Below are 15,110 nucleotides of genomic sequence, written 5' to 3' on the forward strand. Positions count from 1 at the left end.
TTCTGATCGTTCCCTTTCCCTCCTTCTTTTTGGCATTATGTATCTTTCCTCCCGAATATTCATTGGAAGGACTGATGCCAAAGCTGAAGCTCCAATATTTTGACCACCTGATGCAAAGAACTGACTCATTAGAAAAGACCCTGATGCTGGGAAAGATTGAGGGCAGGAGGAGAAGGGGACAACAGAGGACAAGATGGTTGGGCTGCATCACCGACTCAATGGACATGAGTCTGAGCAAGCTCCAGGAGATGGTGAAGGACAGGGAAGCCCGGCGTGCTGTAGTCCATGGGGTGGCAAAGAGTTGGACATGACTGAGCAACTGAACAACGACGACAATCTTTCCTTTTAGTGTTTCCCAGGTGGCTCAGTGTTAAAGAACTCGCCTGCCAATGCAGAAGACTCAGGTTTGATCCCTGGGTAGAGAAGATCCCCTGGAGAAGAAAATGGCAACCCACTCCAGTATTCTTGCCTGGAAAATCCTATGGACAGAGAAGCCTGGTAGGCTACAGTCCACAGGGTCACAAAGAGTCAGACACAACTTACTGACTGAACAACAACAATCCTTCCTTCTACTGTTAGATGTTATGACACATATGAGCTGCATGGATTGACAGGTACAGGTTAAAGTCAATTGAGGTAGTGAAAAGGAAAAAAAGAAACAGAAAAGCCTATGGGTTTCTTAATCCTTATTAGCACATAAGTCATGTTATATGATTTGGTCCCATGAAAGAATTGGCTAATGTGGAAATGTATTTATCAGACATATGCTTAGCTTATACTGCTATGGGGGGAAAGGATGGTCAATTCTATGCATTTGTGTTTTCAGCTACATCATGGCAAATATGGTACCCAAAGGCAACTCACTCAGGAGAAGTGCCATTCTTTGTACATGCACACTTACCATGGATGTCCTCAGTGACACTCAGAAAATTAGAGGGGAAAAGTGTAGCTCTTCTTGACAGAAGAAAACCAGCTAACACATGCAAAGAGCAGGGCAGAATTAGAAAACTGCTATTGGGCAACCACCAATGTAATCACTGAATTAGGAAAGGATCATTAACGGAGGCTCACACCATACAGTGAAAGGCTATGGAGGAACAGAATGCTCAGAAGTGCTCAAAATATCACAAAAATGACTTTATAATTACATAGGGAAAAGGATACTTTTACAACAGCAATATCTGACTGATACCACCATACCATTCATTCTTAGCATTATCAATAAGAACCAACCTGAATCTCATCTAAAGAAACAACCAGAAGACTCCAGGATATGGGAGCTTCTCCAAGAAAGCTGCTGGCACTCTTCAAAAATGTCAGTGTCGTGAATGAAGAAACAAAGAATGCTGGGCGACTATTCAGATGAGGTGAAAGGACACAGACATGACCAGCCAATGACAGACAAAGACCTTGACTGCATCTTGGAGGAAAACAACCAGAAATAAGAGACATTCTGAAGGCATGGGGGCATTTCAATGTGGACTGTATGCTAGATGGTCTTGCAGAATCAGTGGTAAATTTGTGTGTAGTGACAGTATTGCACTTTTTCAGGAGAAAGTCTTTTTATAAAAAAGATGTATGGTGAAGTGCTCAGGGGGTATATTTTGCGGTATGATGGCCTTTTACCTTTAGATGGTAAAGGGGAAAGATGTGCTTGTGTGTGTACATTCAAAGACATACATACTTGGGAAAAGTGAAATGTAAATGGGACAAAAATGCTAACCAGGGTGGAGAGACATACAGGACATATGGGTGTGGATCATACTATCCTTCCAACTCTTCTTTGTTCTTGAAATTTTTTCAAAATAAAACATCGGCACTCCTTCCTGGGGGTAGGGGGGCAAGCAAGGAAGTCAAGAGTGTAAGAAACTGATGACTGTGAAAGGGGAGGGGGGAATGCATTAATATCAATAGTACAAAACGTGAAAAGCTCTTTAGGACTAGTTTCCTCACAAAACACAAACCAAATGCCAAACTGACTTCCTCCCTGTTCTTGTAGCTTCGTTGTTCTAACGCGTCCCCTACCCACCCACACACACTTGGCAGACATGTGCTTTGCCCGGATACCCAACTGACTTTTCAGCCATAAAATGAGTTGAAGAAGCCCCACATGTACAGAAATATTTCTTGTTGGAAATCAGGATTAAGAGGTCAACAGTTGTGTTCATGAGCCAAGGAAAAGTAAGAGGCTTCCTGTAACTGCTGTCATCAGTAGAAATCAAGTATTTTCTTCAAAGTTCTGAAGATAATGAGCAGGTTGGAGGCCGGCAGTCATTGCTCTAAATATTCATCAGGGCTGTGAATCACCCCTTAAAGAGAAAATAAGCCCAAACACTAACACATGGGTGATTATCCATTCTTCATTTACATGTTCAAGGACAACTGTCCTGACCTAAGGCTCCCCGCTCCAACTGACTAATAAACCAATTAATACCATGGCTCCCAGGAACAGAAGCACAAGTTTTAAATCTATGCAAATCTGTAAGTATACGCAATGTTATTAATTTATGCCAGAGAGTTCTTATTTAAGAGAAAACTTTCACAGGTTCATGGTACAGCACTCATATCCGCCTGGAGTTATCATGGTATACCTTTCTCAAGTCTGTATCAGGACACTTTATGCTCAAGAACAAGATCTAACAGTAACTCTTTCACAGATGCCTCCTACAATTATTTAAAATACAGGTCAGAAAAAGGTATAAGTACAGGAACAGACCAAAAGAGGAGTAGTTTCCATAGACTGGGAACAGGTGGGGTGACCACAAAACAAGAGGAAATTTTAGGGATGATGGAAATGTTCTGTCTTGATTGTAGTTGTGCTGACAAAACTACACACATTTGTCTAAACTTGGAAAACAATTATTTTGTATTTTTTTAATGTAGCTAAAAAAGAAGCAAATCAGAAAAAAAAAAATTTCCCTATTTTATCAAATGTCAACCCCTCCTCCAAAACCCAAAGAAAAATACAAGACAAAACAAAACAAAAACCCACCTTTAGCTGTTAATGCATCCAGACATACTAAGGACCCTAGATAAAAGATAAGGGTATCCCAAGAAGATTTTGCACTTCGATTCATTTCACATAATCTATGTAAAACGAAAGATTTAAATAAATCCATTTTACAAACCAGTGACAAAGATGGGAAAGAAGAAAATGGTAACTGTTGAATTCATGTCTCCTTGTTTCCATGAGCTTTGGGGGTACCTATCAATGTGAATCAGAATTAATGGTGAACTAATCAGAGGGAGTCCAGAATAGTCTTCCAAATGCAGGCGTGGCTCTCAAAAAAAAGAAAAGAAAAGGTTTTTTTCATTAGAACCTCTGCTTCAGCTTTTGTAGGAAAGGAGGGAGGGGAATACAGGGAGGGAGGGCAGAAGGATGGAAAAAATTGATTCTAACAAAGACTATTCCTTTAGAAGGGTGAAAAGGAGAAACAGAATGACAAGTGTTTTTCCTTAGCAAGAGGTATATAAATGAAACAGGTTTCAATTCCACTACAAACCTATCTTTAAAAGCTGGTGGAAAAAAAAAAAAAAACCATCACTCCACATGGAGAAATTTAAGCACATAAACCACAACATATTAAATGGATAATTATGAAGGTAAACTCACCATAGCTTATAGTTAAAACAGAAAAAAATAATAACAATAAAAACCAACAGTTGACTCAAGATAATGCTGATAATACCCTGATAAAAGATTTCCTAAAAGTTTGCAGGAATTCTAAGTGTCCATCAGCAGGCCCAGTAGAAACTTGGTGATGCTGCTGCTGCTGCTGCTGCTAAGTCACTTCAGTCGTGTCCGACTCTGTGTGACCTCATAGACGGCAGCCCACCAGGCTCCCCCGTCCCTGGGATTCTCCAGGCAAGAACACTGGAGTGGGTTGCCATTTCCTTCTCCAATGTGTGAAAGTGAAAAGTGAAAGTGAAGTCGCTCAGTCGTATCCGACCCTTAGCAACCTACCAGGTCCTAGAAACTTATACCATACCCATCAGTCCAAACGGGTGTAAAAGGAATGTCAATGGGACCAAAGGGTCCATACTTTGATTACTCAACAAACAGCCCAAAGAAACCTAAGCAAAGTGGAATTTTTAGAAGTTATTTTAAGGATGGAAAATATAAGATGTGATCAACTCGCATGAAGAAGGCTGTCAAACTGGTTAATAAGTGTCTTGGCATGGTATTTTAACACCATTTCAAGATTCTTTAGAATCTAATCTACAGATGCTCAGTTGTAGGAAAAAGGAATTGTTCATCTTGGTGGGCTATTCTCATGTTAAAAGACACTTTGAGTGTGCTAAGTCGCCTCAGTTGTGTTTGAGTTTGTGACCCTATGAACTGTAGTTCACCAGGTGCCTCTGTCCATTGGATTCACAGGCAAGAATACGGGAGTGGGTTGCCATGACCTCCTCCAGGGGATCTTCCCAACCCAGGGACTGAACCTGTGTCTCTTACATCTCTTGACAGGCAGGTTCTTTACCTGCCATCTGGGAAGCCCAAAATACACTTTAGATAATCATAACTAAGGCTCAGTTAAGTACCTACTGCTTCCCTGGTGGCTCAGAGTAAAGAATCTGCCTGCAATGCAGGCAGGAGACCTGCATTGCAATGCAATGCAATGCAGGAGACCAGGGTTCGATCCTTGGGTCAGGAAGATCCCCTGGAGAAGGAAATGGCAACTCACTCCAGTATTCTCGCCTGGGAAGTCCCATGGACAGAGGAGCCTGGCAGGCTATGGTCCATGAGGTCGAGTCAGACATGACTGAGTGAATAACATGTACCCACCACACTAAGTGCCCTACCTGTATTAACTCATTTAACCCTCCAAAGTGCTCCAGGTACTTAGGGACCAGGAAGCTCAAGAAATGTGTCCAAGGTTGCATGCCCAGCAAATAGCAAAGCTGGTATTTGAATCTGGGCAGTCAACTTCAGGACCTACATGCTTACACTCTGCCACTCACTACTCCAGATGTCCTGCAATGATTTGTTATTTACATACACATACGCACTTGTTCTCAACAATTGAGGCTGTAGTTTATTCCCATTTCTATATTACAGCTACTGTGCTGAGAAGATATTCATTTTTGTCATATGAATATAAAAATCCAGAGGACAGATGAAAAAGCAACTTATTTATTTTGATTGCATAAATACAACGGGAGGCAGAAAACAGATGTAAAATAAACAGATTTTGACATGCAAGCTCTTGCAGGTGAAGCATATTGAATACAAACTTGATACACTCAATTCTATCTAAACAATGAAGTCCTTAAAATGTTTACAGAAGAAGATGCTACAGAGACTATTGGGGGACGGGGGAGGTGAGTGCCTCTCAGGGCACTGCCAAGTACCAATTTACAGATACATGACTCTCTCTGGAATCACTTAAAAGTGTAAAGTTCTTCCCAACTAAGAAGAAACATTATTTGATTTCATCTGGAGGTAGAACTTAGATACCTGTAATTGGGATTAGAGTATTTTCAATAAAGATCATAGAGTGTGTGTGTGTGTGTGTGTGTGTGTGTACACATGTGTTGTGGCAGGGGTAGGAGTGTTCATTTACCCACATATCCTATTATAACCTAAAAGTCATATAAAAGACTATTTATAAACACTTTCTTAGTTCAGTCTAGTATTTGAATTGGTTACAGCCATTTATTTCTACTCAGATGGTTTAGCAGAAGGAAATACTAGCTTGGAACACAGGAAACTTGGGCCTGATGTCTCATTTTGACATAAATATAATTGCAGAATGAAGAATATATTCACTCTGCCTTTCTGGGTTTCAGTTTTCTCATCTGAAAAAGGAGGGATGTGGACAATGTCTTATGCTCCTTAAGGTGCTCTGTGTGACTCACTGCCAGGAGTAGATCTGGCCTTCCCGTGGTCGCAGGATCAATCTATTCTGTCAACAGGGATAGTTTCATGGGATATGAGAGTCAATCAACTCGATGATGCATTAATTGAAGCTGTATTTCCAAAATAAACTAGTTTCAAATCTTCAGGTCTGCTGCTGCTGCTGCTAAGTCACTTCAGTCGTGTCCGACTCTGTGTGACCCCATAGACGGAAGCCCGCTCCCGTCCCTGGGATTTTCCAGGCAAGAACACTGGAGTGGGTTGCCATTTCCTTCTCCAATGTGTGAAAGTGAAAAGTGAAAGTGAAGTCGCTCAGTCATGTCTGACTCGTAGCGACCCCATGGACTGCAGCCTACCAGGCTCCTCCATCCATGGGATTTTCTGGCAAGAGTACTGGAGTGGCTTGCCATTGCCTTCTCCGATCTTCAGGTCTACTACTGCCCAAATGAGTCATTTTCCCAGTACACACGTTGACTGCCATATCCTTTGAAGGTAGAAACAGATCTGTTTTCCCATTTAATATCAGTGAAGATACTACTGTCAAACCCATACATTGACAGTGAATTTTCTCTTTTAAAATCCATAGGCATGACTTCATTTCTGGGCTTCATGAATAAATATCTTGATGGACCTATACTGATTTTAAAATAGGCAAAGCATTTTCTTTGGACTTGGGGATTTATTTTCCTCTCTCTTTTAAGAAGTTTTTGTGTTTTTTGCCCAGTTTGTTTTATGGTGGTAAGATACACATACCATAAAATATATTATCTTAACCACTCTAATTGAACAGTTCAGTGGTATTAAGTATATAGGAAACCTATAAAAAGATCACCCAGCGGGCACCACATGGGCAAACACCACTCCCCTCCTGTGTCTGCCAGGCCCTTCTCTTGAGCCAGAAGCTGACTTGAAAAGAAGGAAGTTTCTTGTCTTCTTGGTGACAAGAAGACAAAGGACATAAAAAGAGTATAGACTGAAGTCAACTTCTTCTGTGAGGCAGGGAATGTATTTGTAAGAGAAACAAGTACTTTTACTGCCGTTCGCTTCCTGAGGCTGGTGGACAGAGCAGCCTTTGAGCACTGGCTTGCTCGAGCCACCAGCCAGGCCCCGTTTCCAAGGTCTTAAACACTTCAAACAAAGGGCATAGGGCATTGTTCACTCCTGCTATCTTTCCCTACAGCAAACACTGAATTTTCATGCAAGCCACACAGCTTCCGAAAGGCAAGGTGACGCCAGAGCTCCCGGCTGAGGAAAAGCCTGATGGGGAAAGGATGCCAATTCTGAAGGAAGAATTTACAATGGATCTGTTCAAGCAGACTGCCAGTGACTAGCAAGGCGAGAGGGTCTCCAAATCTGAGTTATCTAAACCTTGCCCAGCTGTGTACCTACAGAACATGCCCAACTTTCTTCCAGCAACATCCGGTTTGCCAATACTCAACATCTTAAAATGAGGCATCCTCTTCTCCCCAATGCTCCTATGTTCCCTGTTTTGTTATGGCATCTTATATTCTAGCAGAGACCTAGAAAATATGACTGTTATTTCACCTTGGGAAGCTGGAGAGCCTTAATATCAAAAAGAGTGTACTGGGCTTCCCTGGTGGCTCAGTGGTAAAGAATTGGCCTGCAATGTAGAAGACACAGGTTTGATCCCTGGTCTGGGAAGATCCCATATGCCGTGGGGCAACTAAGCCCATGTGCTGCAACTATTGAGCCTGTGCTCTAGAGCCTGGGGGCTGTGACTACTGAAGCCCACATGCCTAGAACCTGTGCTGTGCAACAAGAGAAGCCACCACAACAAGTCACTGCAATGAGAAGCCCCCACTCATCACAACTAGAAAAAAGGCCATGTATCAGTGAAGACCCAGCACAGCCAAATATAAATGAGATAAATAGAAAAATTTTTAAGAGAACGTATTTGGGGATGAGGAGGAAAATGGCCCAGCAGGGAGGAGAGGGAAGTGCTCGCTGGAGCAGAAATCAGACTCTCCCACCAGCTGTAGAAATGCAATGCAGGGGCCACTGGAAAACTGTTCACCTACTGAAACAACAATAAAAACAACCCTGAACCCAAGTCTGCCGATTCTATTCTCCTCAAAGGGTTGGGGAAGATTAAATGAGAGTACTGTGCAAACAAAGGTAGAAAATACTATCATCAGTAGCAGTCCTAACAATATCATGTACACAAGCATGGTCAGCACAAATGGTAGCAGTAAGAAACTATTACTTGGTAGTGAAAGCAAACCATGGGCAGCTATGGAGACAGATCAGGAAAGGTCTGAGAGTGAAGCAGAGAAACCAGGAGCTATTCCGTGAACCAGGGAAAGAAATGGGAGATTCCTAAGGATGGTGTCATACAATGATTGTGCGTGCTTTGTCGCTTAGTTGTGTCCGACCCTTTGTGATCCTATGGACTGTAGCTCACCAGGCTCCTCTGTACATGGGATTCTCCAGGCAAGAATACTTGCTACTTGCCTGGAGTGGGTTACTATTCCCTTCTCCAAGGGATCTTCCCAACCCAGGGATTGAACCCAGGTGTCTTGCATTGCAGGTAAATATTTTTACTGTCTGAGCTGCCAGGGTTCTAATGCTGAGAATAGAGTGTAGCTGTTACAGGGATGTGGTGAAACAAGAGGCAGCAGGTGAGTGAAGAAAGCAGGTATCCCACGGGCTGACAGGGACGGACCTGGCTCCTGATGAGAGGACGGCCCAATGGAAAGCAGTTTCTGCTCAGAAGCCCCTGGTCCTGACCACCAAGTTCAAGACAGTCAAAGGCTAGAGCTTACTTCTTCACACCATGAAAGAGAAATGGTAATTCTATGATCTGATAGTGCTAACTACTGCTACAATGACAATCATATTACAATATAGAAATGTATCAAATCAACATGTCCCACACCTTCAATTTACATGTTATATGTCAGATTAAAAAAAAAAAAAAGCGAGAACCAGAGTCCAGGGGAGGTGGCAATGTCAGTCCTTCAAGGTAACGGGACAATGGCTGCAGCGGCCCCGAGGCCAGCCCACCTGACTTCAAGGCAGGAACCATCAGTGAATACAGATGGTTGTCAGCAGGTGTGTGCTCTGACCCTTGCACTCAACCCCAGTCACACAACACACACAACTGTACACATATATGTGTATATGAACACTCTGTATGTGTGTGTTTCACAGTAAGACTGTAAAAAGTCACTGAAATTTGACTAAAGAGAAAACAACACCGAGGGAGAAAAAGTAGGTCACTGCAAGTTGTTTTCCAATAGGATTTGGAAAAAAAATCAATCTGGATTATTTGTGGTCATTCATACTCATTGTATAGGAGTTACTTGTGTCTATGTTCTGGAGGAGAAATGCTAATACAGCAACACATAAGAAAAAACCCAGAGGAAGTGACAGTCTATTCATGTTTTGGGAGATTTGAGTATGAGGTGAAAAAACAAAAACATGTATTTCTCCACATCTGTTTTACTTTTATAGTTACTTTGCCATAATTTGGGCAAAACAATCCGAACAGTGTATGTCAGCAGCCTTCATATATGTGCAGTTCTTTAATCTGCCCAGGTAACTATTAAATGAATGCTAAAACTGCTTTAAATATGTAAATGTTCTGCCCACAAAGCCTTCTATAGTTTTATCTGAGTCTGTGGTAAGACTAAATACAGGTCTAACCCAGTTACTTATTCACCTAGTTCTGTCGGTAATGAGATTAGAATGGAATGAGAAACCCCATACATCTGTAGTTCTTAGGATTTAAAAAACGCTAAGAACACTGCAAATAATGTAAAACTGCAAATATCTCTTCCTTGAGTGCTGGTGGTATTACAAATAGGAGCAACTTCTGACCAAAAGCCATGTGGTAATACTTATCAAAAGCTACAAAACTGTTTATATCTGCTCATCCCATTCCTGAGAATTTATACTAAGGGAAAAACTTGAATCAAAGAAAAGAGCTAACTGCATAAAGATGTTCACTGCAGCATTATCTATCTTACCAAAAAGGGGGAACAACCTAAATATCTATCCATGAAGTGACGAGGCATTTGGGAGGAAGAGAGTATTTCTGGGGACATGGATGATGGTGCAGAAATGGCACTGGAGCAGGATGCAAAAGAGAATGGACAGGAGTGTGCTGACCTACTGACAGACATTAATGGAAGTATGAACCTCCGACTTGGTTGTAAGCCTATGGAAAGGCAGCATCCAGCTCTTGGAAGAATAGATGAATGTCAAAACTACAATCAGTTCAGTTCAGTCATTCAGTCATGTCCGACTCTTTGCAACCCAATGGACTGCAGCAGGCCAAGCTTCCCTGTCCATCACCAACTCCTGGAGCCTACCCAAACTCACGTCCATTGAGTCAGTGATGCCATCGAACCATCTCATCCTTTGTTGTCCCCTTCTCCTCCTGCCCTCAATCTTTCCCAGCATCAGGATCTTTTCAAATGAATCAGTTTTTTTGCATCAGGTGGCCAAAGTATTGGGAGTTTCAGTTTTGGTATCTGTCCTTCCAATGAACACTCAGGACTGATCTCCTTTAGGATGGACTGGTTGGATCTCCTTGCAGTCCAAGGGATTCTTAAGAGTCTTCTCCAACACCACATTTCAAAAGCATCAACTCTTCGGCGCTCAGCTTTCTTTATAGTCCAACTCTCACATCCATACATGACCACTGGAAAAACCATAGCCTTGACTAGACGGACCTTTATTGGCAAAGTAATGTCTCTGCTTTTTAATATGCTGTCTAGGTTGGTATTAAATTTCCTTCCAAGGAGTAAGCATCTTTTAATTTCATTGATGCAATCACCATCTGCAGTGATTTTGGAGCCCAAAAAAATAAAGTCAGCCACTGTTTCCACTTTTTCCTATCTATTTGCCAAGAAGTGATGCAACCAGATGCCATGATCTTAGTTTTCTGAAAGGTGAGCTTCAAGCCAACTTTTTCACTCTCCTCTTTCACTTTCATCAAGAGGCTTTTTAATTCTTCTTCACTTTCTGCCATAAGGGTGGTGTCATCTGCCCATCTGAGGTTATTGATATTTCTCCTGGTAATCTTGATTCCAGCTTGTGCTTCATTCAGCCCAGCGTTTCTCATGATGTATTCTCCATATAAGTTAAATAAGCAGGGTGGCAATGTTCAGTGTTGACATACTACTTTTCCTATTTGGAACCAGTCTGTTGTTCCATGTACAGTTCTAACTGTTGCTTCCTGACCTGCATACAGGTTTCTCAGGAAGCAGGTCAGGTGGTCTGGGATTCCCATCTCTTTCAGAATTTTCCACAGTTTATTGTGATCCACACAGTCAAAGGCTTTGGCATAGTCAATGAAGCAGAAATAGATGTTTTTCTGGAACTCTCTTGCTTTCTCCATGATCCAGCGGATGTTGGCAATTTGATCTCTGGTGCCTCTGCCTTTTCTAAAACCTACTTGAACATCTGGGAATTCACGGTTCACATATTGCTGAAGCGTGGCTTGGAGAATTTTGAGCATGACTTTACTACCGTGTGAGATGAGTGCAATTGTGCGGTCATTTGAGCATTCTTTGGCATTACAATAGGAAAGCTTTAAAAAATGATAGCTGTGTTAACTGTTTACCAATAGTTACTGAAAAGAAGGTTATGATGACAAAATTAGGTTAGGGAAAAAAGTAAGAAACCATGAAACTCACCTATCTGATGTCTCTGGCTAGAGATTTATTTCCTCCCTAACTGAATCACTGCAGATTCACTCTCCCACTGACACCCTAGGAGCCCGTGGTGTTCTGGCTGTGGTCACAGACTTCTTTCCCTTCCTGTGCACTGTCCTCTCTCCCCAAACTCACAGTTCCAGAAGCCACTGCCCACAGAGGTTTTGAATCTTAAAAATCCCCTACCTACCTGCCTACAGAAGAGCTAATGTGAGAAACTACAGTTCCATGGTTTTTCCATTAATTCCCAAAATGCAAAAGAATAAATATGCTACTCAAGAAGGTGAATAACTTACGAATTGGAAGCAGCTCCTGACACTTGGTTCAATGTTACTGCCCCCAAAGGATGCAACTTCACCCAACTGTCTTGGGATTTGGATAGAGTCATGTAGAAGGAGGCCCAGTCTGCGCTGGTCACAAAATCCTGTTGAACTGGCCACTTGCTTGAAAAGGTCTAAGGAGGAAGAAGAGAATTCCAGCAATCAAAAAGTGGCACCAAGTAGATGCTAGCAAAACTAAACCAACTACTCAGTTCCAGTACCAATTCTCAAGAGGAGAGATGGGTTCCCTACTCACCCAGACGGGTTGCTTCTACTGTACACTAATCTGCACATCTATTACTTTTATGGAGCAAGTTAATCACCACTGTGTATATAAGAAGTGTGACAATGTTTAAGTAAACTATAGCCCTGTAAGAAATGAGAGTTTACATACAGTTCTGACATGTGACTTTTTCCTAAGCCAGAACATAATCCTTTGGAAAATAGTTTATATATAGGACATGACCTCCATCGTACAATAAATGTTTTAGCATTAAGTAACATAAAGCAGGCCCAAAGAGCTATCCCCTGTGGACATCAGATCCCAAAATATATCAAAATCGGGACCACACAGCAACTGTGTGCTAGAAAGTGTAGAACAGAAGAGCAGCCCCTGAATGATGATAGGTGCCCCAAATAAGTGGATTCACAGAATGAATGAATGCACTGAACACTTGTAACAGCTTTTGATCTCAGAACTCTAATTATTTTAATCCTATCTTGTATTTAAATAAAAGTTGCCAAGAAAGTCAATCCATGAAAGCTTTTCCTACTCATATGCACACTTTAAACTCTCAGGAATTCAATATTTGAATGGGATATTTATTTCAGATGGCAGTGACAATACTCGAGATCTTCCACATGCCTACCCCCCCAGCTCTCTAGTATATCCACCAAATTTCAAAATTATGAATTACCTTCAAACATCCCAGTTTGAAGTTAATATTTTTTTGTTTGGCCAACCTCCAACCTGTTCCCTCTTAGTATAATAGTTGAAACGGAGGCTGGAACTTTCCTTGGTTTATCAAGTAAGTATTATGATGTGCTGGTACTTTACCATTAGCAAGTTTAGAGTAAAAGCTAACCTACAAGTAGCTACAATATTTAAAGGATGAAAGCCCACAGAAATATTGTTTCATCCAAAAGATATTTTCAAACAGCTAACGAAAGCTGTTCTTTTTTCTTGGGTTCTTAGGATGAGAAAAACTCAAGTGGAAACTACATAAAAGTGAGAGCTAAAAGAGCTTGTGTATTTTGTGGTTTACTCCTGGGGGGAAATGAGCAGTAGGACACAGAATGGCTTTGTAGGAATTCAATCTCTTTTATCTTCTGCCTATCCTTAAGCTCAGCACATCTCCACATCCCTCTGTGGCTAGGCCTTAGGGGAAAAGAGAAAAGACAAGATATACTAGGTTTGTTTAATATTCCTACCGAAAAGATTTCTCATGAGCATTTAAAGGGGAAAAACAAGTACATGCCTTCACAATGGGAATGAACGGTTGCTTCGTCACCTCAACCATCCCTCTGCTAGCATTTGCTTTTAATTTGGATTTACAAATTTTACGCAGAAGAGCCCAACAGCTAATCAAAAGGAAATTCTGTAAGGTGATATTTACCCTGTAAGAAATGGCAAGCTGTCTCTCAAATAATAAAATGTTAATCTCATCACAGAATTGGATATGTCAGTACAATTCGCAGTAAGATGATTATAAAATAAACAAGGTTGTTGAACATGAATGCCAGATAGTACTCTTTAAATAAGAATCCAAAGATGAGGCATGTGCATGGATTAAACCTTCACATTTATTTTTTCTGACTTAGACAAAGGGGTTAGGAAATCAGGCTTTATCCCTGAGGAACATGTGTTTTGTTCAGACACAGTCGATGTAATGTAAAATAATACTCGTACTGGAGAAGCTAATCCTCGTTCTCTACTTAAATACATACAATTTCATGTCTGACAGAGAACGGCACAAACCAAATTTTATGCCTGTCTAAGAGCAGTTTTACATCTTACACGAGGAACCTGCTGTCAACGAAGAACACTGTGTCATTCCCCATCTAGAACTGGGGTAATTAGCCAACATTAATAAAAGCGTACACATGACTTACATCTGTACTTGTCTTCCAAATGCGCTTTACACAGAGAAATGATGCCAGTTTTAAAAGACAGGACCCGGATCCTCCCTGTTCGTCCCCTATTATGAATAATCAAAGCAGAAAACAATTACTGACACTTTCTTGAAAGATAAACACTTCTTAGTTAAGGAAAAAAAAAAAAAACTTGGATGTGGGAACTCTATTGACCATTGTTTTATTAAGATCATTAACGTTTCTGAGTTCATTATCTATTTGGCTGATGACCTAGAATGAAATGGAAATTTGACCAAGTTGACCGGTGAACATTTAACAAGTTTTCAGTTTCTAAAAGACCTTACTTGAATGGTAAGCATTTCTCTAAATAAAATAAGAAAAAGATTCATTTATCTTCAGAGAGCCACCTGGGTTTAAGTAGATAAGGGGAAGAATTACTAGTATGTGCTAAGCAAATTACCCACTTTGGTTACTGAAGCCAGAAAATTACTAGCAACTAACTGCTCTGCCCTCTTCAACACCTATTTAGCTTTTCACCAGATTGCCTCTTACTGAGAAGAAAATTAGTCACTTCAGGCCACAAGACACATAGCATAAAATATGAACATTTATCTCTACAAGAAAAAATATGATACAATCTATTAGAGGGCATTGGAACAGATGATCTTAAGGAGCAGTTTAAAAATATCCTATTGCTATAACAATGTTTTAACATACATATGCTTTTACTTTACATACAAACCATTCCACATGACAAATTCATTAACAAGTTCATTGTATCCATGGGGAAAGTACAAGTTTGTCATTTTGTAAAACCTGCCTTTTGATCATTTTCAGCTTTTATTTTGTTATGAGAAACAACTGAACCATATATCCTGGTTCAAAAAAAAGTCTAGAATAACTGCAAAGGATAGGTCTCAAAGAGTGGTTACTTTTAGTGAACAATATGCTCAGCTTCCAACTGGTACAATTTACTAAATACATTAGCCAAACAGAAATCCTGGGTCCTAATACATTCACGACAAAGTATTTTCACTGGAAAGTTTTTACCATTTTCCCTCTTTAAAAAGGCAAATCAAAATTTTCACAAATTTTATACAGTAACTCAGGTCTTCAAGGAGTTAACATTGTCCCCAAATAATTTTCAGGCATAGAGAA

The 15,110-nt window shown here is 40.8% G+C and overlaps 1 protein-coding gene across 9 annotated transcripts in view; it reads right to left on the reverse strand.

Moving 5' to 3' along the window:
• Positions 1 to 15,110, reverse strand: part of DMD (dystrophin) — a 2,246,075-nt gene that overhangs the window by 84,009 nt on the left and 2,146,956 nt on the right. For all 9 annotated transcript variants that reach the window (XM_055393453.2, XM_055393450.2, XM_055393451.2 and 6 more), the window contains 2 exons: positions 13,971 to 14,056; positions 11,835 to 11,992 (listed from right to left, as the gene is read on the reverse strand). In XM_055393453.2, the coding sequence (XP_055249428.2) occupies positions 11,835 to 11,992; positions 13,971 to 14,056 (244 nt within the window). The remainder of the gene's footprint in view (positions 1 to 11,834; positions 11,993 to 13,970; positions 14,057 to 15,110) is intronic.

The sequence above is a fragment of the Moschus berezovskii genome, chromosome X (assembly GCF_049115385.1).
Source record: "Moschus berezovskii isolate FMDL1 chromosome X, NW_MosBer_1.0, whole genome shotgun sequence".
In the NCBI taxonomy this organism is placed as follows: domain Eukaryota; kingdom Metazoa; phylum Chordata; class Mammalia; order Artiodactyla; family Moschidae; genus Moschus; species Moschus berezovskii.